At 40.6% G+C, this 26590-nt stretch overlaps 2 protein-coding genes across 7 annotated transcripts; one reads left to right on the top strand and one right to left on the bottom strand.

Annotated features, from left to right (window-relative positions):
* Positions 1-997: 997 nt before the first annotated feature.
* On the top strand, positions 998-11441 carry atoh8 (atonal bHLH transcription factor 8). Of its 4 annotated transcripts, none has more exons than XM_046324158.1 (4): positions 998-1296; positions 2336-3018; positions 3981-4172; positions 10845-11441. In XM_046324158.1, exons 2-4 carry the CDS (start codon positions 2338-2340, stop codon positions 10851-10853), a joined length of 882 nt encoding a protein of 293 aa, XP_046180114.1. In that variant the 5' UTR covers positions 998-1296; positions 2336-2337; the 3' UTR covers positions 10854-11441. The 4 variants fall into 4 exon arrangements, with proteins under 4 accessions (XP_046180114.1, XP_046180113.1, XP_046180112.1 ...); XM_046324157.1 differs by lacking the exon at positions 998-1296 and adding an exon at positions 1369-2179; XM_046324156.1 differs by lacking the exon at positions 998-1296 and having other exon boundaries at positions 1373-3018; positions 10845-11439.
* A 1978-nt stretch (positions 11442-13419) lies between these two features.
* Positions 13420-25338, bottom strand: st3gal5 (ST3 beta-galactoside alpha-2,3-sialyltransferase 5). 3 transcript variants are annotated; one of them, XM_046323989.1, is made up of 8 exons: positions 25030-25338; positions 20586-20692; positions 20106-20229; positions 19144-19475; positions 18349-18535; positions 18004-18162; positions 16047-16241; positions 13420-15829 (listed from the first exon to the last, which is right to left on the bottom strand). In XM_046323989.1, the coding sequence occupies exons 2-8, from the start codon at positions 20615-20617 to the stop codon at positions 15812-15814; spliced, it is 1047 nt and encodes a 348-aa protein (XP_046179945.1). In that variant the 5' UTR covers positions 20618-20692; positions 25030-25338; the 3' UTR covers positions 13420-15811. The 3 variants fall into 3 exon arrangements, with proteins under 3 accessions (XP_046179945.1, XP_046179943.1, XP_046179944.1); XM_046323987.1 differs by having other exon boundaries at positions 13420-16241; XM_046323988.1 differs by lacking the exon at positions 25030-25338 and adding an exon at positions 20916-20962 and having other exon boundaries at positions 13420-16241.
* Between the last annotated feature and the right edge of the window lie 1252 nt (positions 25339-26590).

Below are 26590 nucleotides of genomic sequence, written 5' to 3'. Positions count from 1 at the left end.
AGTCGACGTTCCAATTCATCCCAAAGGTGATCGATGGGGTTGAGGTTAGGGCACTGTGCAGGCCAGTCAAATTCTTCCACACCGATCTCGACAAACCATTTTTGTATGGACCTCGCTTTGTGCACGGGGTCATTGTCATGCTGAAACAGGAAAGGACCTTCCCCAAACTGTTGCCACAAAGTTGGGAGCACTGAATCGTCTAGAATATCATTATGTTGTAGCGCTGAGATTTCCCTTCACTGGAACTAAAGGGCCTAGCCCGAACCATGAAAAACAGCCCAACAGACCCTTATTCCGTCTCCACCAAACATTACAGTTGGTACTATGCATTTGGGGAGGTAGCGTTCTCCTGGCATCTGCCAAACCCAGATTTGTCAGTCAGACTGCCAGATGGTAAAGCATGATTCATCACTCCAGAGAATGCATTTCCACTGCTCCAGAGTCCAATGGCGGCAAGCTTGGCACCACTCCAGCCGACACTTGGCATTGCGCATGGTGATCTTAGGCTTGTGTGTGGCTGTTTAGCCATGGAAACCCATTTCATGACGCTCCCAACAAAGCTCCCGACGTTGCTTTCAGAGGGAGTTTGGACCTTGGTAGTAAGTGTTGTAACCAAGGACAGGAGATTTTTACGCACTACAAGCGTCAGCACTCAGTGGTCCCCCGTTCTGTGAGCTTGTGTGGCCTACCACTTTGCGGTTGAGCCGTTGTTGCTCCTAGATGTTTCCACTTCACAATAACAGCACTTACAGTTGACCGGGACAGCTCTAGCAGGGCAGAAATTTGAGGAACTGACTTGTTAGAAAGAAAAGCAATGCATGGCTCTGTCCTCGATTTTATACACCTGTCAGCAACGGGTGTGGCTGAAATAGCTAAATCCACTCATTTGAAGGGGTGTCCACATACTTTTGTATATATAGTGTTACAATGGAGGCTGCTGAGGGGAGGGCAGCTCATAAAAATGTCTGGAACGGAGCGAATGGAATGTCATCAAACCATGTGTTTGATAGTTTATGATTGCGATAAAGCCGCTCTCACTACACTTGAAGTTAATAAGAATACGACTTTCAGATCGCGAAAACGTATATCATACATAGTCAATACGGGCCGATGTCATAACGCGGGAGGTTGTCTTCTCTCGAATGCGATATTCCCATCACGAAAAATTTGTAATTTAACAGAGGGTCTAACACATTTCTCCTCTCTGTGTGCCTCATCAGTCCAGGGTGCATTGCATTACCTTTGCGAATGTCAGACTACATTCGGCGAGGAACATATATCTGCAGGATGAACATGGTGAGATTGTAGTCCCCTAAATTGATAGTGCAGTTTGTTTAGGCGATTTTAGAGATAACTAGCTATTGACTTTGGTATTATTTTGTAGCTACGTTTGCGAGCTAGCTTGCCAGCCCGAGCATTGCATTGTGGGTTTTGTAGTCGATTTAGCTAACAACAGATTTCCACGATTTTTTCACTACCAAACTTATTATAGCGACCAAATTTTAAAAAAAGTGTTCACAAAAAATATTGTTATAACATGTTAGTGTTATGTAACACTAAATTATAGGAATGAGTGGTTTTGGGTGGATTTTTCCTGGACTGTCCCCCGTTGTCTGCCCTGTTCCAAAATCTTTCTTTGCTATCTAGACACATCAAAATAGTCTATGTTACACTGTTAGCGGTTACCATGTGCACCATTGTGCACTTAACTACAAGTTTTGCTTGCTAAATGAAGAACAAAAATAATATGATGGGTATGCTCCCCAGCTCTAGGAGGCTTATAGCCTAGACCTAAGTTGTAAGGCATACAGATTGTGATATAATAAAAAAAGTTGTTATTAAACTGAATTTATGACGATAATTATTGAAATGCAATTATAATTGTCCTTCTGTTGGCATGTCCATAAAAGTCACCAAGTAGCCATGCGCGTAATCAGTGGTTTAATATGTTATTACGCACGGCTAGAGATATTTTGGGCGGTCTCTCGCTGTCGGCGGCGTGGCGACTTATCTCACCGACAAGGGCTTCTATGTAAACTGAGGCAAAACTAAAACAGATGAAACTCAGAGCACATTCACAAAAAAATGCTGCCAATTTTGATGGCTCCAGAAGACGCGGAATCCACGGGAGAAACACGCGCCTGCACATGCGGTCTATTCTTTATTTGAGTTATTTAAAGTAAGCCTGTCGATGCTTTTAATCAGAGTGCTACATTGCATAGGGATTTGTCTGGCTATACTTTATTGATTAAGTTACAATATAATAGTATTGTACTTTTTCGCGATATTAATTAAGGCAGTGCTGTCGGTTTTCAATAGTGCCTTTTTTGTGTAGAAATGAGGAATCCACATCTACTCAGCGATGGCTGGAAGACAATCAATGCAAAGGATTCAACTGGGAATAAAAAGTTTAAACGGAAAGGTCGGGACCCCAAACGAGTCACCAGTGATGAAGTCAAACATTTCCAATATGATTCAATAATGGACGACGATTCTATGGGGGAACTGATGGAAGAGACATGTAGAAACATTGTCCAAAAAAGACTACAGGACCCTGGTTCAGTTCTATCTGTGGAGAAATCCATTATTTCATCTGGAAACCCGAATACTGCTCTTGACATGAGGATAAATGCTTTACCATCAACAGTTACTGGGAAGCTCCCATCATCACAGTCACAGCCTTTATCCGAGTCAACACCGACAAGCAGAGACTCTTTTCTCAGCACATTCCCGCATGTTACAAGTTATGACCATCAACAGTCATTTGGGACTGATCACACATTACAGTCCCGGATCGTCCTGTGCCAGCGCTCTGAGAAGTCCCTCTCCTCAGCCTCTCAGACACCCTACATCAATAGCAGCGACCCGGTTGAATCGCCAAAGAAACGGCTAGGAGAAACGTCTGGCGTCGTCACTGAGATCAAAGCCGTTCAGCAGACACGGAGGCTACTGGCGAATGCCAGAGAGAGGACCCGGGTGCATACCATCAGTGCAGCCTTTGAGGCGCTGAGAAAGCAGGTATTAACACTGAATTCACTAAACAAACAATCCGTACAATGACGCCTCTTGTTCAAAATGTGATGTTCATGCTGAACTCCGAGTAACGTTTTGCACTTAAATTCCCATTTCAGTATGCCACTGTATGGAGATATGGAAATTATTAAAATAACTGTGAATGTCATCATAATATATCATACTTGAGTATGAATGTAGGCTAATATATCCCACTTGAGTATAAATTGTATGGCCCCTTCTATAGTTTATTATAGTTTATTAAATTCATTTTAGTGTCAACAATTTACAATTTTGTATTATTGACATTATGTTCAAAATATGTGCTCAGTTTGCTACATTAAAGATACGAGAAAGAACAGTCTGTAAGACATGTCAGTCCAAACAGTTGAATTGTCACTCTGATTCTTATTCTGTTCTACATACACAATTATTTGTCTGGCCCCCCCAAAACTTGTTCCCCTTCTGCAGGCCTATGTAATAGTCTATTCATGTAATTTATATGCAATCAAAATATCAGTGGAAATCATATCCACAGGACACCTCTCACAATGACAGGAAAATATGTCAAATGCATATGAAACAGGGACCAGGCTTCTTAATGACAAAGCTCTTCACACTCCAGGTAGTCCAGTTGGTCTGATACTTGTAGGTGTAGTATGAAATATCAATATCAAATAAAACTAACTCTTAGTTGACCAAAACCAACATGGAATATCTATCCTTTGAAAACTAAATTAGAGAAGTCGTTGTGAACCATTTTTACTGGGTCATGTCATCACCAGCTGTTTTGGCACTTAGAAAGATATGTTGGAAAACTGTCACATGACATCACCTGACACCGGCAATTGTATCTAAAGAGCATGCATACCGTAGCTTAACTGAAAACTTCCTCAACTTGGTTCTACCATACTCTCATATCAGTATGATGGGCCTCCTTAGCCTAACCAAATGTTAACCCTATACAGGTGCCCTGCTACTCCTATGGACAGAAGTTGTCAAAGCTGGCTATATTAAGAATCGCCTGTAACTACATCCTGTCGCTAGCTCAGCTGGCAGACCTGGACTACACCCCAGATCACGGCAACATGAGCTTCAGAGAGTGCGTGGAGCAGTGCACCCGCACCCTGCAGGCCGAGGGACGCTCCAAGAAGAGAAAGGTAAATTGGATCTAGGGAAGAGGAGGAGGGAGGGGGATGCAGTATTTAGGCTACTGCCCTACGACGGTCTGGCCTGAGATTTTATCCTGTGCATGTCTTCTTTGGCTGAAGGCCTCATGTTGCAATGACTAGGTGGGGTGAGACATTGACATGGAAATGGACTCCTGAAAGTGAAAAATATTCAAGCACACGTTTGGAGACATTGCTGAGGCATTGCAATAAGTTTATTTAAAGTTAAAGGCTATCAAAAGAAGAGCATGGCCTCTGAGGCATCAGTAGTTACAGAGAGGGAATGGAAAGCCAAGTCAAAGCCAACTTCTCCTTCAAATGTGTTTATTGCAATATAGCATATCAATAACATGAAACATATTTCAGTGGATTCAACTATGCTTATAAACAAGGCCATTGATAAAGAGCAACCGGTGACCATACAAGGCCAATTAAATCATTGGTCATGGATATTTGACTTTAAAATAAAGCTACATGAATGGAGGTTTTCTTTCTGCTCATTTAACATCCTTCCTCCTACACTGTCATGTCACATACTAACAAATCTATCAGACATTTTAGAAGGACTGGTAAATTGATGACATAGCATTGAAAACTTAGCAGAATCGCATTATTGATTTATTTTATTTTGTTTGACATTTTGCAGGATGAAATCTCTTGACATGCATTCTCATTTTCAAGTGTCCAAATAAAAAAATAACTATACAAACTAACAACACTTAGTCACAATAATAATATGGCAACTACTGTCTAATAATAATAACAATGAAATAATACGAATGAAAATAAAACAACTTATCTTAACAGTATAAATAGTTGTTGTACAACTACTAATAGGCCTACAACTAATAAAAACTACTTCTACAACTGCTACTACAACTAATAAAATTTACTGCTACACCTACTAATAGAACTAATAAAACTACTGCTACAACTGCTACTACAACTAATAAAACTACTGCTACAACTACTAATACAACTAATACAACTACAACTAATACAACTACCAACACAACTAATAAAACTACTGCTACAACTACTAATACAACTAATACAACTACAACTAATACAACTACCAATACAACTAACACAACTACTAATACAACTAATACAACTACCAACACAACTAATAAAACTACTGCTACAACTACTAATACAACTAATACAACTACAACTAATACAACTACCAATACAACTAACACAACTACTAATACAACTAATACAACTACCAACACAACTAATAAAACTACTGCTACAACTACTAATACAACTAATACAACTACAACTAATACAACTACCAATACAACTAACACAACTACTAATACAACTAATACAACTACCAACACAACTAATAAAACTACAGCTACAACTACAGCTACAACTAATAAAACTACTAATACGACTACAAATACAACTAATACAACTACAACTAATACAACTACCAATACAACTAACACAACTACTAATACAACTAATACAACTACCAACACAACTAATAAAACTACAGCTACAACTACAGCTACAACTAATAAAACTACTAATACGACTACAAATACAACTAATACAACTAATAAAACTACTGCTAAAACTACTACTACAACTAATAAAACTACTGCTACAACTGCTACTACAACTAATAAAACTACTGCTACAACTAATAAAATGACTGCTACAACTAATAAAACTACTGCTACAACTAATAAAACTACTGCTACAACTAATAAAACTACTGCTACAACTACTAATACAACTACTAAAACTACGAATACAACTAATAAAACTATGAATACAACTACTAATACAACTAATAAAACTATGAATACAACTAATAAAACTAATAAAACTATGAATACAACTAATAAAACTATGAATACAACTAAAAAAAACTACTGCTACAACTACTAATACAAGTAATAAAACCTACTGCTACAACTACTAATACAAGTAATAAAACTACAGCTACAAATAAAATAAAACTACTACCAATACAACTACCAATACAACTAATACAACTACTGCTACAACTACTAATACAACTAATAAAACTACAGCTACAACTAATAAAACTACTAATATGACTACCAATACAACTATTACAACTACAGCTACAACTAATACAACTAATAACACTACAGCTACAACTACAGCTACAACTAATAAAACTACTAATACAACTACTAATACAACTACTGCTACAACTACTAATACAACTAATAAAACTACTGCTACAACTACTAATGCAAGTAATAAAACCTACTGCTTCAACTACTAATACAACTAATAAAACTACAACTACAGCTACAACTAATAAAACTACTAATAAAACTACCAATACAACTAATACAACTAAAAAAACTACTAATACAACTACCAATACAACTAATAAAACTACTAATACGACTACCAATACAACTAATACAACTACTGCTACAACCAATACAACTACAACTAATAAAACTACTAATAAAAATACAACTACTAAAACAACTAATAAAACTACTATTACAACGAATAAAACTACTGCTACAACTACTAAAACTGCTAATACAACTAATAAAACTAAGTACCTATAATATATGCATTCATTTTTACAAATATCTTCACATGGTGATGTTTCTATTAGTTAAAACACAGTTTGATTTTAATGCCCTGATTTCTATAGGTCAATTATTCCAATCATTTGGGCATTTGTATCCGGACGATAACCTGCTGCGTAAGTTCCCCTAACCTGCTAGTCAAAACTGGCAGATCTGCCCTGTCTACTAATGCAATACAGTGAAAACTTCCCATTGACTGATCAGGAAGCTGCAAATAGAAAAACATGGGGCAATGTGACAGACAGAGAGATGGTATTTCTAACAATAACGACAACAAAAGAGGGAAGAATACACTCTCTCCAATTAAGACGGGCATTCCTTTGCCTACTAAGGATCCCATTAAATTAAATCATCATCAACTCGTGTTTGAAAGGGAACTGGGTGTTTTGCCAGTTTTTTTGTCCAGAACAGAATAAAAAGTGCCCCTGATGAATAAAAGGGGTGATTGATGCCTTTGTGTTTTATGACACTGGGAGTCATGTAAACTGAGGCTGAACTTCCTCCAGCTCTCTTCTGGATCCACACATCTCCATGGCCTCTCTATAAATCAACAAGCTTTTTAATGCATGGATGAGACCCAAGTATGGAGAACATTCATTTACACATTAACTTCTTCACACTGATCTATCAATTACTGTCCTTCCAGTTCCTAATCTGTCCCCTGTCAGTCCTCTCCTCCAGTTCTTCATCTGTCCCATCAGTCCTCTCTTCCTCCCAGTTCTTCATCTGTCTTGTCAGTCCTCTCCTCCCCCAGTTCTTCAAACTGTCCCATCAGTCCTCTTCTCCTCCCAGTTCTTCATCTGTCCCCTGTCATTCTTCTCCTCTGTCACTTAATCTCTCTCATTTATTCTCCAGATTCCTCTGTCACCCTCTCATCCATTCCCCCCCTTTTCCTCCCATCTTTCATGGTGAAACAACATTATAAATGAATCTAATTTAATCTATAATTGTGTAGTTAAATCAAGGTTAAATAAAACAATATAATCTACATTTTAAACACACATTTAGCCATCTGTAATTTAATGTTTTAAATGTCATTTAGCAACTCACCTATTGCCAAAACCCATAACATAACATAGTAACATCACACAATAGGTTGATTACCCTGAACTTAAAAACTGTAAACAAGTTGTTTTTCACTTAAAATAACTACTGTAATCTATACATTTTGTAAATTGCAAATTACATCAAAGTTGATGCAAACATTTAAACACTTTTCTTAAAGATAAAAAAACGTGTCTAATATAACATAATGATGAATTAGGTGTTTGTTCATAGATTACATATCCAACATAATTACATGCATACAACTTTTCCCTGCACTCCCAGTTCTCTGCTCCCTCTAGCTCTCTCTTCCTCACTGGGAGCTAATGTGTTTCCCTAGCATGAAGCACATTCAATAGCTGAGCGGTTGTTTTCCTGGCAGTCCCAGACACCAGATGTTCGTAACGCTAGTTGGGAAGTCCTGCTGGCGCCACTCAGGGCAGAGGGCAGGGTGAAGGCACGCGAGCTGGGGCCCAGAGAACTCACTCGCTACAGGAATTGGCACATTCCCCAGTGCGGTACTGGCACATTCCCCAGTTCTCCCCTGGCCATCTGTTCCAAAAAAACACTTTGAAAAAAAAAATACACTGATCATCACTCTCTCAGGATACAGCACTGAGCAGCAGCTGTTACAGAGGCCGGGGAAAGAGAGGGAGGGGGAGAGAGGGAGGGGGAGAGAGGGGTGGGCTCTGTGAAAGAAAGAAATCCCTTTGTCAGAGAGAGCCAGTGAGTCTAAGGGGAAACTTTAGAGGGGATAAAAAAAAACTTTTTCCCAATGCATACTTATTAAAGACATTTAGAACTTATTCCTGCGCTTGCTTAAAGCCCTGCACTCTGCTCTGAATGACCTTATTGTCTACTTGTTGGAACTCTTTTCAATAACATTTCAAATCTAGCACTTAATTAATACTTTATATTTCACATTTTATCAACATGTTATTTAAATCACTGTTTTGTGGATATTCACATGCAAACTGGAAGACCTATTTTCAGAAGTATTTGGAAAACAAATGAATGGCAATGGAATCAGAGTTTTGAAAGTCAAGTCTTCAACGAACAAACATCAAGTCATAAACAAATGTTACAATTCCCTACCATGTGTTAAAGATGGGGAAGAAGGAGCTGTCTTTTTTGTAGACACATTAAGGAAAATATTTTGGTTGGTTTGCATCCAACGCTAAAGAGAGGGAGAAAGAATGTTGTTGTGTCCCACTCAGTTGTATACTACATCTGATCTGACCAAGCAGTTCCTTTACTGGTATGGGTTATATTCTTCTACCCCTTGTATTTACATAGACAACTCTGCACCTATGAAGTCATCGGATTTGCATGCTTTATTTTTACAGTTCTATTTCGTCTTGATATGCACCCACAAGAGATTGTGTTTTCAATGCCTGATACATTCTTTTTCGTCTCTTATAGGAGTAAAATTCTCACAACATCGGTGGCGTGAGCCAGGCTTTATAACAAGGCCCTTGAACAAAAGAAATTCTTTACAGCTCTGTTATTGAGGTTATTCAAGGTCACTCCTGGGGGAGACTACAACCAGTCACTTGGACATACAGTATGATGGACCTAATTTCATAGGCCTACTTGATACCTGTTGAGCTAGCAGAAATATCAAGAATCTCCAGTTATGGATATGTTTCTGCCCGTCGTGAGTTGGAATGAATCTCATTCGGTTGATGTTTGAACAGTTAAAAGTGGGAGACAGCATTGATGTTCTTTAAGCAAACAGGAAAACATGTCTGGTGGATGAAATCAGATTGTTCAATCATATGACAATTGGAGGCAGAGACAGCAGTGACTATAACCATTCATAACAGTGATTATAACAGTTTTATTCAACTATGAACCCCAATGCCTTTTCAATGACATACAGGTTTTTTTTATTTTATAGTATGATTGGTAATTTCTGCTTGATGGAAGCTAACTAGTGAAAGCTCTAGGAACATATATTTGATTACAAGATAACTTAAAATGACATAGCAATGGTATTTTATTCAGCAACTGTTTTTATGTGTTGAAATATTAATTAAGTTACATGGGTTATTGTCTGCTACCTGAGCTCAGTATTTTAAAATATCCCAGATTGACACATTTAAAAGTGACCTCCCTTTCAGCTGGCCTTTTCTAATGACAAATCTCTGACTGTTGTGTGCTAATCAAGCACTTTTTAACCAAAAATAAAGGAACTGTTGTTAATTTATTTCAATGGATATGCATGATCATTAAACACCTCTAACATCTTTAAATCATTATCTCAAGTACTGCCAACTTAAATCTCACACAACAATTACACGTTACACCTTTAAACAGCTTATAGCAGCTGTCAAGCTTCCCTCAAAACAAAGTTGTAATTATGACTAGGATCATGAAAGAACGTCATTTCATTTTCTATCTGAATCTACCTCGTGTATATGTGTCTAAATCTTGATGTGTTCATGTGTTGTGTTCTCTTAATCCTAGACTACAATACATATTTTTGAGGCACGTCATAGAAAGGACTTGTCAAGATCACCACTGTTGGTGGCCTACAAGATAATCAATCAGTATTTTCCAGTCCATTTAATAGAATTTGGTGACAGCTTAAAAATGTGTAATGGTAATTTGTATAGTCTATTTGCATAGGATACTGGATCCAAAGGTCAACAGAGAGGATTGAATGATGTTGTTCTGCATTACATTACCTTGTGCCTTTTCAACAAAGTACGTACTTTACATTAACAAGTTACAAATATTAAAATAACTTACTTTTCTAAAAGGGAACAAAAGTCACGACGTAATTGCAAATATATTCCAATAGATTAACTGAATGATCCTGTAATAAAGGGCCGATGTGCTGTATTATCAAGAAAATAAGTACTTAACTTTCACTTCTCATACAGAGGATAATTTGAATTAATAGTAGATATTTTATATAAATGAATAGTATATCTAACAACATTAGAAACAGGAAAACCTGGTTTTCAAGGTATTTACCCGAGCACATTGCTTTCACTGACAATCTGTTTTCTTCTAGCGTTGCTAAGCTTTGGAAGCTGGAAACCGTTCAGGCTTTTACAGTCCTTAAAATTGGGTCTGGAGCCGGAGAGGAAACACCAGTATCCTGTATATACAACTTCTGTCTGTCTGGAGAAAAAGAGGCAGAGCAAATGGAAAGCAAGCGGTGGCGGCCAGGAATCAATCTCATCTGAAAACAGTGATATACAAAACCAACACATTGTTGAATGTGTAGATTTAATTTAATAATGTTCCATTTTAAAGATAGTTTAACAATGTGCTCTCTTAAAAAATAAATGTATTCCCATCGTGATGAAGAGAACATTATGTATGAAATAAAAGGGGACATGTTTGCTAGTTTGGGACCCTAGGGAAAACTTGACCTGAGCGAACATCCTAAACACACACATCAATTCTAATGTTAATCATTATCGACTATAGAACTAATCCTGTGCTGGAACAGGAGCTTGGGATGATGAAAACAAGTTTTTGAAGCCCTAATATACACTGCTCAAAAAAATAAAGGGAACACTTAAACAACACAATGTAACTCCAAGTCAATCACACTTCTGTGAAATCAAACTGTCCACTTAGGAAGCAACACTGATTGACAATAAATTTCACATACTTTTGTGCAAATGGAATAGAAAACAGGTGGAAATTATAGGCAATTAGCAAGACACCCCCAATAAAGGAGTGGTTCTGCAGGTCGTGACCAGAGACCACTTCTCAGTTCCTATGCTTCCTGGCTGATGTTTTGGTCACTTTTCAATGCTGGCAGTGCTTTTACTCTAGTGGAAGCATGAGACGGAGTCCACAACCCACACAAGTGGCTCAGGTAGTGCAGCTCATCCAGGATGGCACATCAATGCAAGCTGTGGCAAGAAGGTTTGCTGTGTCTGTCAGCGTAGTGTCCAGAGCATGGAGGCGCTACCAGGAGACAGGTCAGTACATCAGGAGACGTGGAGGAGGCCGTAGGAGGGTAACAACCCAGCAGCAGGACCGCTACCTCCACCTTTGTGCAAGGAGGAGCAGGAGGAGCACTGCCAGAGCCCTGCAAAATGACCTCCAGCAGGCCACAAATGTGCATGTGTCTGCTCAAACGGTCAGAAACAGACTCCATGAGGGTGGTATGAGGGCCCTAACCCATCCACAGGTGGGGGTTGGGCTTACAGCCCAACACCATGCAGGCGGTTTGGCATTTGCCAAAGAACACCAAGATTGGCAAATTCACCACTGGCGCCCTGTGCTCTTCACAGATGAAAGCAGGTTCACACAGAGCACATGTGACAGACGTGACAGTCTGGAGACACCGTGGAGAACGTTCTGCTGCCTGCAACATCCTCCAGCATGACCGGTTAGGAGGTGGGTCGGTCATGGTGTGGGGTGGCATTTCTTTGGGGGGCCGCACAGCCCTCCATGTGCTCGCCAGAGGTAGCCTAACTGCCATTAGGTACCGAGATAAGATCCTCAGACCCCTTGTGAGACCATATGCTGGTGCGGTTGGCCCTGGGTTCCTCCTAATGCAAGACAATGCTAGACCTCATGTGGCTGGAGTGTGTCAGCAGTTCCTGCAAGAGGAAGGCATTGATGCTATGGACTTGCCTGCCCGTTCCCCAGACCTGAATCCAATTTAGCACATCTGGGACATCATGTCTCGCTCCATCCACCAACGCCACGTTGCACCACAGACTGTCCAGGAGTTGGCAGATGCTTTAATCCAGGTCTGGGAGGAGATCCCTCAGGAGACCATCCGCCACCGCATCAGGAGTATGTCCAGGTGTTGTAGAGAGGTCATACAGGCACGTGGAGGCCACACACACTACTGAGCCTCATTATGACTTGTTTTAAGGACATTACATCAAAGTTGGAACAGCCTGTAGGGTGGTTTACCACTTTAATTTTGAGTGTGACTCCAAATCCAGACCTCCATGGGTTGATAAATTTGATTTCCATTTATCATTTGTGTGGTTTTGTTGTCAGCACATTCAACTATATAAAGTATTTAATAAAAATATTTCATTCATTCAGATCTAGGATGTGTTATTTTAGTGTTCCCTTTATTTTTTGGGCCAGTTGTGATACTGCCTGGAATCAAATCAGGGTGTCTGTAGTGACGCACTGAGATGCAGTGTCTTAGACCGCTGAGCCACAAACACCACCACAGAACCAGGGTGTATGTAGTGACGCCTCCAGCACTGAGATGCAGTGTCTTAGACCGCTGCACCACTCGGGAGCCCATGTATGATACTTATAGCAGACTACTGTTCTTTCCACTCCATCTAATGGAAGAATAGAATTACTGCAGGGGGAATTGAACCCCTTTGGTCTACTACAAAGGCAAATGAAAAGGGTTCTGATATGTTCCATGACAAATATACATTGTTTAAGCCTATAGTTTGATAAAGACAGGGTGGATGGGAAATTTTATCACGCAAACCAGTCTCTCTACAAAGCACTAACTACCTGCATGTTAATCAACATGGTACAGATTGGTTTCCCACATTCTTGGGTGTAAAACAAGGAGATGCCTTATCAGACTATGTTTGCTATGTTTATGAATGATTTGGCAAAATAAATTAAACAGTAAAATATTGGAGTAAGATATGATATTTTAATGGCAGAAACCGAACAAGACCTACAGAAAATGGTATTATGTACAGTCAATTATTGCAAAAGATGGAGACGCATGATCAATCAGAAAAACATACAGATATTGCATTTTAGAAAACCGGGTACCAAGAGAAGCGTTTTTCAGGTGTGTTTTAGTGAAGAAATGCAAGGTTACTAGCCATTCTAAATATTTGGTCTTTATTTTGATGAACATATGACCTTTCTATACGGCACATCTGCCCGGGCCGACTCAGCAAGTAGAGCTCCTGGGGGAGTTCTAGGAAAAACAAAAGCACTCAAAGATATTGGTTATGCTACGTACTCCAAACTGTATCAGACATGCGTGTGTCCTGTCCTGGACCATTCAGCAGGAGTGTGGGGTGCTAAGAGGTATCTCAAAAATGAACACGTCCATAACAGAGCAGTACGTTATTTTTTTAGGTCTCCACAAGTTTGCACCTATACTGGAAATAACTGGGACATGGGCTGGGATTCCTGTGAGGTGAGATGGAAGGAGTGTATGGTGAGACTTTGGAATAGACTTTTGGATATGCCAATTGCCAGAATAGCCAGCAGCATTTTTCAATGGGATCTCTCTATAGGGGGAGCCTGGACAACTGAAATGTCTGACATTTTCCAACAGTCTGACTGTGAACAGTTGTACGAAAACCAAATGAAGTGAGACATAGACACTATTAAAACACAACTGATGATGCAATATGAAAATAAATAATTGGAGGAGATTAAATCATAAACCCTTTCATTAAGGGGGAATTTCTGTGTAAGAAATATAATGTACAACCTCCCGAAAAGCAAGAGATCGCTATGTAAGATTAGGGATATTGTCTCTGTGTATTGAAACAGGTCGGTATTGTGGTGGAATGGAAGAGGAAACACCATTTAACTATTGTGACCTCAAAGAAATAGAGAATTCTATTAATATGATCCTCTATGGCCCTTTCTACCACATTATGCACGTGTCCTTATTCCAGAAAGCCCACCAGATATACCCTGGCATTATGTGGCTCAGCCATGATGAGAAAGCCCACCAGATATAACCTGGAATTATGTGGCTCAGCCATGAGAATAAAGCCCACCAGATATACCCTGGCATTATGTGGCTCAGCCACGAGGAGAAAGCCCACCAGATATACCCTGGCATTATGTGGCTCAGCCATGAGGAGAAAGCCCACCAGATATAACCTGGAATTATGTGGCTCAGCCATGAGGAGAAAGCCCACCAGATATACCCTGGCATTATGTGGCTCAGCCATGAGGAGAAAGCCCACCAGATATAATCTGGCATTATGTGGCTCAGCCATGAGGAGAAAGCCCACCAGATATACCCTGGCATTATGTGGCTCAGCCATGAGGAGAAAGCCCACCAGATATAATCTGGAATTATGTGGCTCAGCCATGAGGAGAAAGCCCACCAGATATACCCTGGAATTATGTGGCTCAGCCATGAGGAGAAAGCCCACCAGATATACCCTGGAATTATGTGGCTCAGCCATGAGGAGAAAGCCCACCAGATATACCCTGGCATTATGTGGCTGAGCCATGAGGAGAAACTGTCCTTTGTGTATTTCCGTTTGTGGAATTCTTTAATAAAGCCTGGAATAAAATAAAAATGGTGACTGCTAATTAAATTATAAAAAATATTTAGCAAATGGCCCATACATTATAGTTTGTGTGTAGGCCTGCCTCCCATTTGAATCTTCTCTTTGTACCAAAGTGAGAGGTCAAATACTTATTTTCCACCATAATTTGCAAATAAATTCATTAAAAATCCTACAATGTGATTTTCTGGATTTTTTCTCTCATTTTGTCTGTCATAGTTGAAGTGTACCTATGATGAAAATTACAGGCCGCTCTCATCTTTTTAAGTGGGAGAACTTGCACAATTGGTGACTGACTAAATATTTTTTTGCCCCATTGTAAATATAATTAGTACCGGCTCCCATCTTAGTCCAAGTCAAGCATTGACAACATACATTATTATAATAAAAACAATCTAATAATTACAATAGAAAAATGTAAAAACACAACAAAATTCAGACATCTTGTGGACAAACTAAACATTCAACTTGAAATCGAAAGCATAAAAAAGGTAATGTTAATTATCTGTTGTTAGTACATCTGTTTATTAATCACAATATTTAAGTGTTTGTACACTTTTTAGCATCAACTTTATGCTAAGATTTAATTAAGTAATTATACATGATCTCTTAATAAATACAAAAAACATTTAAGTTTTGCAGTGATAATACTTCCCTTATAGAAGGATTTAGGCTTGTCGTTTTCAACTGCGCAGGGGAGAAGTGTACAGCTTCACTGTTCCCCATCATGTCAGCACATCTAGTCCATGCAGATTCAATATGCTGGCATGCACTAGAACATAGAAGAGTTTGCAGTCAAGTACCCAGATCCATAGACTCAAATCAACTTTTTGAATTCCAGGGTGAAAAGTATTGGAATGATAAGTCAGTGGAAGGTAGATCGTTGGTGTGTCGCTAGCTGCACTGCGGGCCCAGATCAGTCTCTTTCAGCTGGGGCAGAAGGTGCAGTGCAGGCCCCCTGTGAGGTCTGATACAGTCCCTTCCCTCACCAGGCTCCGGAGGAGAGCCCTTTCACGGTCCACGTTGTGCATGTTCTGCCCCAGCATAGCGGTCATGGGTATATTGTCATAGTAATGCAGGGGCGTCTCCTTCTGGCTGAGGTTGTAACCAAAGCCTGCTAGGCTGACCTCGTCACATAGGTAGGTGGCCAGGTTGAGGGCTGAGATGCCCATGGTGGGCACGTTCTGCACAAAGAGGAGAGCAAACAATGTCAAGTTAGAGGACAGTGAATACAAAATGTACACTGCTCAAAAAAATAAAGGGAACACTAAAATAACACATCCTAGATCTGAATGAATGGAATATTCTTATAAAATACTTTTTTCTTTACATAGTTGAATGTGCTGACAACAAAATCACACAAAAATTGTCAATGGAAATCTAATTTATCAACCCATGGAGGTCTGGATTTGGAGTCACATTCAAAATTAAAAGTAGAAAACCACACTACAGGCTGATCCAACTTTGATGTAATGTCCTTTAAACAAGTCAAAATGAGGCTCAGTAGTGTGTGTGGCCTCCACATGCCTGTATGACTGTATGACCTCCCTACAACGCCTGGGCATGCTCCTGATGAGGTGGCGGATGGCCTCCTGAGGGATCTCCTCCCAGACCTGGACTAAAGCATCTGTCCATTCCTGGACAGTCTGTGGTGCAACGTGGCGTTGGTGGATGGAGCGAGACATGATGTCCCAGATGTGCTCAATTGGATTCAGGTCTGGGGAAGTTCCTCTTGCAGGAACTGCTGACACACTCCAGCCACATGAGGTCTAGCATTGTCTTGCATTAGGAGGAACCCAGGGCCAACCGCACCAGCATATGGTCTCACAAGGGGTCTGAGGAGCTCATCTCGGTACCTAATGGCAGTCAGGCTACCTCTGGCGAGCACATGGAGGGCTGTGCGGCCCCCCAAAGAAATGCCACCCCACACCATGACTGACCCACCACCAAACTGGTCATGCTGGAGGATGTTGCAGGCAGCAGAACGTTCTCCACGGCGTCTCCAGACTGTCACATGTGCTCTGTGTGAACCTGCTTTCATCTGTGAAAAGCACAGGGCGCCAGTGGTGAATTTGCCAATCTTGGTGTTCTCTGGCAAATGCCAAACGTCCTGCACAGTGTTGCGCTGTAAGCACAACCCCCACCTGTGGACGTCGGGCCCTTATACCACCCTCACGGAGTCTGTTTCTGACCGTTTGAGCAGACACATGCACATTTGTGGCCTGCTGGAGGTCATTTTGCAGGGCTCTGGCAGTGCTCCTCCTTGCACAAAGGCGGAGGTAACGGTCCTGCTGCTGGGTTGTTGCATTCAAAAGTGACTAAAACATCAGCCAGGAAGCATAGGAACTGAGAAGTAGTTTGTGGTCCCCACCTGCAGAACCACTCCTTTATTGGGAGTGTCTTGCTAATTGCCTATAACTTCCACCTGTTGTCTATTCCATTTGCACAGCAGCATGTGACATTTATTGTCAATCAGTGTTGCTTCCTAAGTGGACAGTTTGATTTCACAGAAGTGTGATTGACTTGGAGTTACATTGTGTTGTTTAAGTGGTCCCTTGATTTTTTTGAGCAGTGTATTAGAAAACAGGCACGGCCCTCTCCTGTGCTACAGGTAAAGATTGCTGCTGGTTGCTAGCAGAACCATCAGTTTACAGAAAAGGCATTGACACATTTTTTACACCCACAATTTGAACAGTCAATATTGAGTCTCCTTTATCTTGCCAGGGGATGGCAAAGATAAACATTCTACCAATTGGGATGATTATGTGCATAGAATGTCCGACTAGTAGAGAACTCTTCCAAAACGGCCCATTATGTCTATACATCAAAGCTTTTTTTTTATTATTGTTCCTTTAATTTCAGTTTAGTTAGGGTATGAATATGTTTTGTAAGTCTTCAGTGTAATGGTGTAATATGCACTGTTTAACTGGTGAAAGGTTGTCTGACCTGGTCCCAGCCCCAGAGGCGTTTCTGTGGGGAGGAGTAGGCTAACAGGTCCATCGCCATCTGCCTGATGATCTCCAGATTCAATAAACGGAACTTTGATAAGTCTACTGGAATCTTCTCTGGCACCTTCTGCCAGAAAAACAGCCAGTCCCAAAGGGACTGAAACAAAAACAAATCTAATGTTAGGTAAAGTAGTAGGCAGTGTCTGAACTTGCATTTCAAATCACTCAGCCATGTCTGTGCTCCTTATTAAAATTTCAACAACTATGCCTACACATTACCTAATTTCATTCTCTTTAAATTAATATTTTGTTCATGTTTCTGGTGGTGGGCTTTACAACTCACAACTTTCTGTCTATTGATCATTGCTCTGATCCACTTGAAGTCTACAGCCTTGTAGACCACCGCCACAAACTGCAGCTCAGGGTCCACATCTTCCCAGACCTTGGGGCTTCCCTCTGGGTAGCTCATCCGGATAGAGGTCCGGTTCCCCACGTCTTTACTGTAGTTCCTCAAAGGACCACTATTGAGCCTGTGGTGCAGTGAACAGAATGTCAACGTGACACAGGTCCACTCATGTAACCAGTCACTCTTTGGATGAATCAACAATGATATACTATAACAGTTCTACCCTTCTTACTTAGAAATGTTATCATTATAGTGATGACTTCTGTTCCACAGAAAGTCTCATCCTGTTGATAAGCAGCAGGGGACGGCAAGTAACCTGATGGTTAGAGAGGCGAGCCAACAACCAGAGGGTTGCTAGTTCGAATTCTGGGTCAAAAGTGGAAAATCTACCGGGAAGTGAGCTGGCAACCTGAGGGTTACTGGTATCAAATTCTAGATGCCATTGCCTACCATTGTGCCTTGAGCAAAGCACTTAACACCCCCACAACAACTGCTCCCCGGTGCCTAGTGTGGCAGCTCTCCAAAGCCTGTATATGTACATGTATGTGTGTCTTACGGAGGGGTTGGGTTAAAAGCGGAAGTTATTTCGGTTGGACCTTGTATGCATTTGACCAATAAAGTGACCGTAATCTTAATGTGCGACAATAAATTGCCGGTCAAAGGTGAATTCACTGCCTGGTCTAGAGATGAGCCATTTGAAAATCCAGGTACACAAAGCAGGTATAGTCTCACCTAATGACAACATCAAACTGGTCAAGCAGGGCGCCCAGCTCAAGGCCACGGAGGATTCCTCCATTTCCCAAGACCACACAGCGTCTGCACTCTTTCTTCAGCTGCTCTGGTTGAGCAGGGAGGAGGTTGAGGACATCCTTCAGTTTGCCATGCATGTCACGGAACCCGAATGGTGGGGGGTACTTGAACATCTCTCGAGTCAGCAGTGTGTCCCGCCACAGGAAAGGATCAGTCACATGACTAGAGCTCTGGAGCCTTGCTTCTACTCCCTTTCTGGCAAAGGCTGGTCTGCACTGGTTCAAAAGAACACCCCGTACAAAAGAGTGCACAAGCTGGAAAGATATAATTGTATCAAATGCACCACTATAAATAAACACATTAAAAGAAGCTATCTACAATTGATAAATCCATTTTTGGTCTTTTCAATTCATGATAACGACACATTGATTCTTGAAGAATAACTTATAAATGCCTCATGAGCTTAGCTCAACTGTACTATACACCCCATCAGAACTCAAAATATAAGCTTGTTTTACTCCATTGTTTATAAACAAATACGGTATAGCCTCAAAACATGGTTAAAACTATAATTTTAACAACATGAATGGTTAGTCCTTGCACCCATATGGTTACATTTCTCCAGCCCCATCCCTGTGTTGTTTGAACAGCAGATTACCCCTTTATTTTGGGGCTCCTGAAGTTGCGCAGCAGTCTAAGGCACTGCATCTCAGTGCAAGAGGCACTGAGATGCCCTGACCTTGGTTCATATCCAGCCCGTCTCACATCCGGACGTGATTGGGTGTCCCATACGGCGGCACACAATTTGCCCAGCGTCGTCCGGGTTTGGCCGTTTGTAATGTTCACATTGTAATAAGAACTTGTTCTTAACTGACTTGCCTAGTTAAATAAAATTATTATAAAGTCAACGCTGAACGGTTACAAACATCGATGAAGAGCCTTACCTTTCGGTGGTTGGGATCCACGTGCCATGCCAAAGGCATCTGTGATTCAGTCTCAAACCAATTAAGGGTTACAACTGCCAGTAAGATCATCAACCCAAGGACCAGCAAGGGCAACAACAAACGTCTGCAAGAATAATATGGTCACTGTTACACAGTGAACAATGCTTCTTTATATATAATATCATACATGATCCATGATCATGACGTAATGCCTCCAGGACAAGTTATGTACAGTGTGCTTCTGAGCCAGGTAAGGAAATTAAGCTAGTATTTCTAAACAAATTTGTGGCTGCATGATGAAATGCCCATAAGCTCATTCCTGACACAGGGAAATGCAAGCATTAGTAGCCTAATAGTAACTGAGTAACAACTGAATAACTTATCAAGTAGGCAGTTGGAACTCTGTAAAACAGGGTTTCAATAGTCTTCATTTAGCTAGTGATTATTAATAAATAGGGTGAACAAGCTAACAATATGTACCTGTTGGAGCCACAACGCTTTGAAATCCTCATCTTGTTGTTGTCAGGAAGTTAATGTGCCTCCCTCTGTCCTTAGCGCTGATTAGCCTGTTCCTCATGGGACAGTTCCTACACCCAGTAGCAGGTCAAAGGTAATTCAGCACAGCCAATCCGAAACAGTACAGTATGTGTATGGGGTAAATCCATTAGAATTCAATCACTTTTTGAAAGCATCCCTTCGAATTTGAACGAAAGTTTCCATACACATTTGCCCATTGTAGCAGTGCTCAGAAAGTGACTCTTTGGACCTCAATGCAAAAACATTCAAGAGATAAAGGTGCTCAAAGTTTACCTATTTTGCATACCCCACCATACCATCTGACATCCATATCTTCATCACTGGAAAAAATAAACAGTTCAGATTTATATCACTTAAAAGTTTACAAACAATGTTATTCAACTATTTTATTATATATTTGAATACAAATGTTTTTTTGTTATATAAAAAAAATATGCATAAACGTCAATTTTTTTGTGTCATATTCGCATATGCTGTAGCTTAAACCCTATTTAAAATCAGCTGAGGTTTGTGTGTTGTGCCTGCCGTCGGTTGAGACACAACACCCTCTTGAATACAGGGTGGGTGTCATGTTTTGGCTGATAAAATGTACTAAAAGTGGAATACAATTGAAAAAAAATGTCTACTTTGAAATGGTACCACAAAGATGGTTGGAGGTCCACACAAGAGAATGTTGACTTGAATGGGAACATCTGTTTTAAATTATACTGTCAATACTCCATAGGAAAGATATTGAAATATAGATAATAGAATATAGAATAGACCACTTAAGTTTACATTCGACAGTGGGTGGACCAGCGGCCATCTTTATGCTAGAGATTAAAAGTAAAACTGTCCATTCAATTTCAAAATGGTACACCAGCTAAATTGCAGTGGTCTTAAGGGATAAGTCAATTCTTATGAATTATATTTATATGATTGAAATGACACTATATTGGATCACTCCAACATGGTAGCTTTCCATTCGGCAGGATACATTCAGAGTAAGAATTTCAGATTAGTCCTGTGTACCGGGTAGTGCTGCGGGGGAGTGCCGCCGCACTCCTTCCACCTCTTCCTTTTCACGGCTCATTACAGAGAGGATTTACTTGGTAAGAGCTCTGTTAGTGTACAGTGCATTCGGAAAGTATTCAGACCCCTTGACTTTTTCTACATGTTGTTATGCTACAGCCTTATTCTAAAATTTATTAAATTGTTTTTCCCCCTCCTCAATCCATCTACACACAATACCGGATAATGTCAAAGCAAAAACAGATTTTTAGAAATTTTTGCAAATGTATAAAAAAACAAACAGAAATATAATATTTACATAACTATTCTGACCCTTTACTCAGTATTTTGTTGAAGCACCTTTGGCAGTGGTTAGAACCTAGAGTCTTCTTGGGTATGACACTACAAGTTTGGCACACCTGTATTTGGGGGGTTTTTCCCATTCTTCTCTGCAGATCCTCTAAGCTGTCAGGTTGGATGGGGAGCGTCGCTGCACAGCTATTTTCAGGTCTCTCCAGAGATGTTCGATCGGGTTCAAGTCCGGGCTCTGGCTGAGGCACTCAGGACATTCAGAGACTTGTGCCTAAGTCACTCCTACTTTGTCTTGGCTGTGTGCTTAGGGTCATTGTCCTGTTGGAAGGTGAACCTTTGCCCCAGTCTGAAATCCTGAGCTCTCTGGAGCAGGCTTTCATCAAATCAAATCAAAGTTAATTTGTCACGTGCGCCGAATTGGGTGGTAGGACACACTGCAAATAGTCCGGGTAGCCATTTGATAATCGGTTCAAGTCTTATGGCTTGGGGACCAAAAGGCTTCTGTTGAGAAGCCTTTTGGTCCTAGACTTGGCTCTCCGGTACCGCTTTCCACGCAGTAGCAGAGAGAACAGTCTATGACTGGGGTCTTTGACAATTTTTTGGGCCTTCCTCTGACACACGCCTGGTGTAGAGGCTCTGGGTGGCACGCACTACCCTCTGTAGCGCCTTACGGTTAGAGGCAGTAATGCAACCAGTCAGGATTCTCTCGATGTTGCAGCTGTAGAAACTTTTGAGGATCTGAGGACCCATGCCAAATCTTTTCAATCTCCCGAGGGGGAATAGGTTATCATGCCCTCTTCACGACTGTCTTGGTGTGCTTGGACCATGTTAGTTTGTTGGTGATGTGGACGCCAAGGAACTTGAAGCTCACAACCTGCTTCACGACAGCCCCATCGATGAGAATGGGGGCGTGCTCAGTCCTCCTTTTCCTGTAGTCCACAATCTCCTTTGTCTTGATCACGTTGAGGGATAGGTTGTTATTCAGGCAACACCCAGCCAGGTCTCTGACATCCCTATAGGCTCTTGTCGTTGTCAGTGATCGGGCCTACCATTGTTGTGTCCTCTACAAACTTAATGATGGTGTTGGAGTTGTGCTTTGCCATACAGTTGTGGGTGAACAGGGAGTACAGGAGGGGACTGAGCACGCACCCCTGAGGGGCTCCAGTGTTGAGGATCAGTGTAAAATAAGCAAGGAGATAGACCAGATGCTTTTCAACTTTCTGTGGAGAAACCGTACCAATTACATTAGGAAAACTGTTGTAATGAATACTTGTGAGAATGGTGGACTGAATTTTCTGGACTTTACTACTTTAAATAATACTTTTAAGATCAATTGGATAAAACAATTCCTAAGAAGACCCACTTCTATCTGGAACTTTATTCCTCATGTCTTCTCTACTTTTGGTGGCCTTAACTTCATGTTGTTTTGCAATTATAATATTGACAAAATTCCAGTGAAACTTTCTGCTTTTCACCGGCAGGTTCTCTTGTCATGGTCCTTAATTTATAAACAAATTTTCTCCACAAAGATATATGGAATAATCAGAATATATTGTATAAAAATACTTCTTTGTTTTTAGAATATTGGTTCCGAAATAATATCCTATTGGTGAGCCAACTGGTAAATGCAGAGGGTCTTTTACTCAGTTATAAGCAATTCTTATCACTTTACAAGGTCCCTGTAACACCTAAAGATATTGCAATTGTTTTAGATGCCATTCCCTCAGGTGTTGCTCTGTTATTCAGGAACGTGTCAAGACCTGACCCTCAGAGCCTACCTTCCATTAACCCTGTTGACTCATCCGTAGGAAAGATTTGTTTCTCTTTTGGTCCATTCAACAACAGAGCGATAAGAACCTTGTTTCAGCAGGATGTTGTATACCTTATGTCATACCTTATTGGAATGGATTTATTGATAATATCTGTTGGAAAAAAGTTTGGATGTTGCCACACACATACCTACTCGTTAACAAAATTAAGGAAGTTTCCTTTAAAATTATTCAGAAATATTATTCTGCCAACCACTATATGAATTTCTTCTTCTTCTTTACTGAAAACATCAACTCAAATTTCTCCTTCTGTAATGACCACCCAGAAACAATGTTGCATATTTTTAAGAAAACTGTGGCAAAACATCAGATTTATAATTGAACACTTTTATGAAGGTCTTACACGATTGTGGAGAGATGTACTGCTTGGATTCTTTACCTACGATAGGAATAAGCCGAAACATTTTTTTGTTTAATTCATTTCATTATTCTTTTGTTCAAATTTCATATTCACAAATGTAAATTTACAAACAAAAAAACTAATTTTCTTACCCCACAAAAATAAATTGAACTGTATTTTAAGACAATTAAATACTCTACTAACAAAAAAGCTGTTAGAATTCTAAGTGTGTATGTCCCTCATATACTCTCTATATTGATTTGTTGTTAATGGAAGAAGAAAAAAAATATGTTGAAAGATGCCTCCGGTTCCGAGTTGGATTTTCAAGTCGGACCATTCAAAACGATTTTCTCCAGTTAGAGCTTGTATTTTTTTTCCGAGTTCCCGGCTTAAACGTACGATTATATAAACAAATAAGAGTTTTTTTAGACGTGAAAAGGTTTAAATGTGTATTTATTTAAATGATTTTCTAAATCGTTAGACAACCCCGTTGTACGCTTTTTATTGATAGCAAACGCAACCGTTTAGCTATATTTTCCAGTGATGAAGTATATCCATGTTTCATGGTATGGCGGTGTATGCAAAATAAGTCAACTGAGCACCTTTAACTAGTCCTGAATGTTTTGGCACGATGTCAAAAAACAATTGAATTCCAATGGATTTACCCTATGGCTTGACAGTTGGTTATCTACTGAAGCCCACAGCTAGATAGCAAACGTTAACGCCCTAAAATATGAGTGGGAAGATCACGTATTTAACGTAACATAGGAATCGAAAAAGTCCAAAATCCAAGGCAACTTGTTATTCTGACACTAACGGTTACGCGCTAGCTAACGTTAGCTAGCTTTTATCATACTATCTATCACCAGCAAGCGAACGTTGGATGCTTATTTAGCCAGCTACTGTAACTACTTACCCATCAGCGGACGTTTATAAGCAGTCATCTTGACAGTATAATGAATGTTCACGTTATCTGACGATATGTTATTTGATGTAGCCAGCAACAGTAACGTTAATAATCATGGGAGGGACGTGGTTGTCACGAGTAGCCACAAAGTCATAATTATGACTAACCCCGTCTATTTCTACAATGTATCTTCTTAAAACCTGATTTTAAAGATAAGCCTAATCACACTGCTAGCATTATGCCTAACCGTAAATTTACCCCAAAAAGCAGAGTCTTCATACAATTTTACAACAGCCAATATAGCGACTTTGTAACTGTGCTAACTAGTGGGAAGTCGTACTAATCTGCATAACCAATGAGCGGGGAGCAGATTCATAATTGCTTCCGGTATGTGACCTATCCTTCAAAATAAAAGACCACCCATAGCTTCTTATACCTCAGTGACCCAGAATGGATGGTCTGTGGATGTACACACTTTCATAGAATTACATATAATAGCCACAGCCATTATAACCTATTCATTAATACATTTTAATAACAACCTCAGCCACGCTCAAGGTGTGAAATGATATCATCACCGCCATCGATAAGAGACATTACTGTGCAGCCGTATTCATCGACCTGGCCAAGGCTCTCGACTCTTGTCAATCACCACATTCTTATTGGCAGATTCAACAGCCTTGGTTTTTCAAATGATTGCATCGCCTGGTTCACCAACTACTTCTCAGATAGAGTTCAGTGCGTCAAATCGGAGGGCCTGTTGTCCTCTGTGGCACCACCATAGAGGGCCAGTCTCTATGGTGGTGCCACAGGGTTCAATTCTCGGGCCGACTCTTCTCTGTATACATCAATGATGTCGCTCTTGCTGCTGGTGATTCTCTGATCCACCTCTATGCAGACGACACCATTCTGTATACTTCAGGCCCTTCTTTGGACACTGTTAACTAAACCTCCAGACGAGCTTCAATGCCATACAACTCTCCTTCCGTGGCCTCCAACTGCACTTAAATGCAAGTAAAACTAAATGCATGCTCTTCAACCAACCACTGCCCGCACCTGCCCCCTCGTCCAGCATCACTACTCTGGACAGCTCCGACTTAGAATATGTGGACAACTACAAATACCTAGGTGTCTGGTTAGACTGGAAACTCTCCTTCCAGACTCACATTAAGCATCTCCATTCCAAAATTAAATCTAGAATCGGCTTCCTATTTCACAACAAAGCATCGTTCCCTCATGCTGCCAAACATACCCTCGTAAAACTGACCATCCTACCGATCCTTGACTTCGGCGATGTCATTTATAGAATAGCCTCCAACACTCTACTCAACAAAATGGATGCAGTCTATCACAGTGCCATCCGTTTTGTCATCAAAGCCCCATATACTACCCACCACTGCGACCTGTATGCTCTCGTTGGCTGGCCCTTGCTTCATACTCGTCGCCAAACCCACTGGTTCTGCTAGGTAAAGCCGAGCCTTATCCCGGCTCACTGGTCACCCCCAAAGTCAAATTTAGCCGCCTTTCCTTTCAGTTCTCTGCTGCCAATGACTGGAACGAACTGCAAAAA

This window comes from Oncorhynchus gorbuscha, linkage group LG23 (assembly GCF_021184085.1).
Source record: "Oncorhynchus gorbuscha isolate QuinsamMale2020 ecotype Even-year linkage group LG23, OgorEven_v1.0, whole genome shotgun sequence".
In the NCBI taxonomy this organism is placed as follows: Eukaryota; Metazoa; Chordata; class Actinopteri; order Salmoniformes; family Salmonidae; genus Oncorhynchus; species Oncorhynchus gorbuscha.
Note: the sequence above shows the minus strand (reverse complement) of the source record. Positions and strands in the feature narration are given on the sequence as shown.

Excerpts from the sequence above, each read along its gene's own strand:
- atoh8 (XM_046324158.1), top strand. The coding sequence starts at position 2,338 with ATGAGGAATCCACATCTACTCAGCGATGGCTGGAAGACAATCAATGCA. Across the intron at positions 3,019-3,980 it reads TTGAGGCGCTGAGAAAGCAG|GTGCCCTGCTACTCCTATGG; the intron begins GTATTAACACTG and ends AACCCTATACAG.
- st3gal5 (XM_046323987.1), bottom strand. The coding sequence starts at position 20,617 with ATGAGGATTTCAAAGCGTTGTGGCTCCAACAG. Across the intron at positions 18,163-18,348 it reads TGATCAATAGACAGAAAGTT|TCCCTTTGGGACTGGCTGTT; the intron begins GTGAGTTGTAAA and ends TTTTTGTTTCAG. Across the intron at positions 16,242-18,003 it reads GCCTCTGGGGCTGGGACCAG|AACGTGCCCACCATGGGCAT; the intron begins GTCAGACAACCT and ends CTCTTTGTGCAG.